The following is a 3,833-nucleotide window of genomic DNA, read 5'->3' on the forward strand; positions in this document are numbered from 1 at the left end:
TTTTTTTAGAAATGTGAATTTTTCTATTTGGGGAAATATTCTAATAAGATCCACTATGAAAGAGTTACAAATATCGGTTACAAAACTGACTAAATATTGGTAAGCGGATACAAAACAAAACGAAGATTAATCAAAACGAAATTTCTCCTCTAAAAATTTTCAATATCACTGAAATTAGTTCGCAATCGAATATAAAGACCAAGAACCACGACTTCCAATTATTTCTGTAAGTTTTAAAATTGTTTTCGATATTTAAAAAAAATTAAAATACGATTTTTTTTTTTTAGATTCATTCGACATTTTCATATAAATTATTTTAAGTTCATTATAAATCTGAAGACAACAATGACTCGTGGTGTGACGGATAAAATAGTAGGTGAATTCAATTATAAGCGACATTCTTAATGATCAAAAAGTTTTTTAAAAATGACTCGTGTGCCACCAAACCAATCAGGGTTGACTTGCAGATTCTCGAGTTCGATAGAATGATTCCAGAGTTCAACAGGAGACACTTGACCATCGGTTGAAACTTGAAACGTAATTCGAATGGTCCAATTAATCCAAATCATCAATCCTCACCTAAAAATATTATAAATCTGAGGACTTAAAAATAAAAACAACTTACGAAAGTAAGCGGAAGTCAAGTTCATTAGCGTTTATGCCGATTACCAATTAGTTCATTAAAAAAAAAAAAAAATTAAGAAGTTTACTTACAAATAATTTTCATTTTGGGGAAGTCTTTTTAGTGCGTTTTTCTTGTTGTAGATTCCGTGTGTCAATGTTTAATAGATATTGAAGCTGTACGTCCAGACACGATATATAGACAAATACAAGACGTAAGCAGCCCCTCTTTCGATACATCCGTGTGCCCTTCCTTGTTTTTTCAATGATACCATTGTTCCTCACGAGGAGGATTGTCAGGTCGGGATGTAGGATACTCTTCCTGCCACCAAAAGCGGAAGAGGCCACGGCCATTCGGTCGCTAGAAATACTTGATCACTTACTGCAACGAGAGCAAGTGGACATTTGTACTCACTTACACACCTCTCACCCCTTCAACCACGGCGTGTTTACCTTCGTTTTGGATGGTAGAAGCGTTGAAGCAGATTGGATATATTATTAAGAGATCTGATAACATGATGGATCAGATTTGATGATGAAACAGTGAACAGAAAAAGAGTAAACAATCGTTGCCTTTGCTCAGCTGCTTCTTCCCTCTCCAATGCCTCGTCTCCAGATAAGTGTTTTATCAGACATTTTTATCTTAACCAAGTGGGCCACTGTTCTATAAATAAGACATCAAAATAATTCATTTTTAACATCTATAAGATAATGTATAATAGTATTACATTACTGCATAATTAGTCTGAAGAAGGATAAAATTCATTATCTTCTCAGCGGGAGTTGTACGTCTTTTAAAAGTGTTTGTGAAAATTGCCAAACGTGTAAAAAAAAATGAAACTTTTGTATGAACTTATTTGCTTCTGACTACAATGTATAAATTTTATCTTGAATTTATAAATAAAATACACCACATGTACGCAGTGTCTTATTTATATGGCACTCAATACGCTGCTTTTTGAATAAAATAAATTACTTTTTATTTTCAATTTGTGTATCATTACATGTTTTAGTCATTACAGTTTCAACTCAATTACCTGGGACTTAATCGGTTAATCAGGTTTCCACATTCCCTCAACAGAGAAACGTCCTCGACAACCAAGCCGACAGAATTTGGACATTTTTGAAGCTATTAGTCTCGTTTCTGTTGATCTGAAGTATACTTCTCTGCTGTCTTAAAATATCCACCCATCCAGGCTTTATCTTGTCACGATTTGATTTGATTCTCCGTTTCGTTATTTAGTCAAATATCTGATCAAATTGAATAATCTAGCAATAAGCCTGAACTAAATATCTATTATGGCTGTATTTTCGCATTTGGTGTCATCATTATTAGCTCCCCTTTAAAATGAATATTTTTTTATAGCGTATGATAGGTGCAACATGATAAGAGCCAGAAAATGTCGGATTGATTGAAAGCGACAAACTAAGAATGATTGACAATGTGTGGTGAATATATGACAGCAACAAATAAATGAAATTTAATAACTATGACGTCATTTCCCTCAAATGGGTTTTTCCTGTAAGATTTTGAAACGAGTAGGTACGGAAAAAATATAGAGAAAATTGAACACATGACGTAGAAGGTCACGTGCCATCATTCAGACAGACATAGTCTGAAGGATCTCCTAGGACGACAAGTGCAGTCGATTATTCCAACATTCTCATATTTCCTGTCGTCTACCTCTCAAACAATAATATCTCTCCGATTTTCAAACAATAAAGCAAAATATCTCTTGAATCTTGGGATATCCGCTATCTCCCGGGATCTATGAAAGCAACCTTAGTATAGTTATGCGGTTTCCCACAGGTCCCTGGGAGGTCTGATCTACCAAATAGGGGAGCAAAAGGCTCCCTTAGGTCAATTAGGTTACAAATGACGGATTGATTAAAAGCGACAAACTAAGAATGATTGAAAATGTGTGGTGAATATACGACAGCAACAAATAAATGAAAGTTAATAACTATGACGTCATTTCCCTCAAAGTAGGCACGGAAAAAATATAGAGAAAATTGAACACATGACGTAGATCAAGGAATCCTTAAGACGATAAAAGAACAGACAGAAATCAGAACATGGCAGCCATAACGTGGATTGATTACAACAGATCAAGACATAACTTCCCAGCATGTATTATTGGGCGCTTAAGGATTACAATATATCTGACAAAACTATCAATTTTATAAATCAAGCAATGAAAACACGGAGACTAGAATTGAGAGCCAGAAGACAACATATGACAGAAATAAGAATATAGAAAAACTTATAAGGAAAACTTTCTATCACCACTACTATAGCCATGATGCCACTGAAAAACATACTCAGTAAATGTAATGCCGAATACAAATTCACAGACACGGTAGAAAGAATAAACCAACTCATGTATATGGATGATCTGGAGGTATTTGCAAAAAGGGGGAATTGGAAAAATGATGCACATAATCAGAATTTTCAGCTAGGACATTTAAATGAAATTTGAAATGGAAAGGTTTGAACTACTAGGGATGAAAATGAGAAAACTGTAGGCAGCAACGCACATGAAAATATCTAAGAAGAAATGAGAATACTTAGCGAACATGACGCATACAAATAAAGATAAATGAAAGAGAAGTTTGGAAAGGAATATTTGAAAAGAACAAAAAAACTCATAGACACCAAGTTATTTAGGAGCAACTTGATAAAAGGCTACTGAGCACCTTCACCTAAAGCTAACTTCATTGAAAAGAAATGTAGCAGCAACGACAACTCGCGGTTTACGATTTCGAATATGTCTTTGGTTTATAAGCTCAGCACTGATTGGTGCAAACATTCAGGTTCCCCTTTGGCTTACCCAATCAGAGGCAATTTCTCAAGCGAGCTGAGCACGTGATAGAAGTTGATAAAAAGAGTTAATAATTAGATTACTTCCCCTTTCCTTGCTAGAAGACCAAAACTAGCTGATTAATTCATGGTACTTCTTCCGACCCCAACCTTATCTCATGAGGTGCACCCCCAAGCACGTTATACGGTTAGATAAGAAGCCCCATGAACTCAGCATGGCTAGTATAGACACAGACACGTGGACTTACTCTAACACACGCATGCATGCATATACCTACATGGCTCTTGTTTCATCACCGGTGTACGGTACACATTGTTCATGTATGAACGTTTTTCTTTTTCTCACAAACAAGACGTTCAGTCTTTCTTCGTAAAAGAACACTTTTTTCTT

General features: G+C 35.1%; 1 protein-coding gene across 1 annotated transcript in view; it reads right to left on the reverse strand.

Annotated features, from left to right (window-relative positions):
* Positions 1-891, reverse strand: part of LOC145243538 (clotting factor C-like) — a 43,611-nt gene extending 42,720 nt beyond the window's left edge. Inside the window, exon 1 of the mRNA XM_080106510.1 lies at positions 715-891. Coding sequence (XP_079962636.1) covers positions 715-727 — 13 coding nt within the window. The 5' untranslated portion in view covers positions 728-891. The remainder of the gene's footprint in view (positions 1-714) is intronic.
* Positions 892-3,833: the final 2,942 nt, after the last annotated feature.

Source organism: Euprymna scolopes, chromosome 22, assembly GCF_053919585.1.
Source record: "Euprymna scolopes isolate OS-2025 chromosome 22, ASM5391958v1, whole genome shotgun sequence".
In the NCBI taxonomy this organism is placed as follows: Eukaryota; Metazoa; Mollusca; class Cephalopoda; order Sepiida; family Sepiolidae; genus Euprymna; species Euprymna scolopes.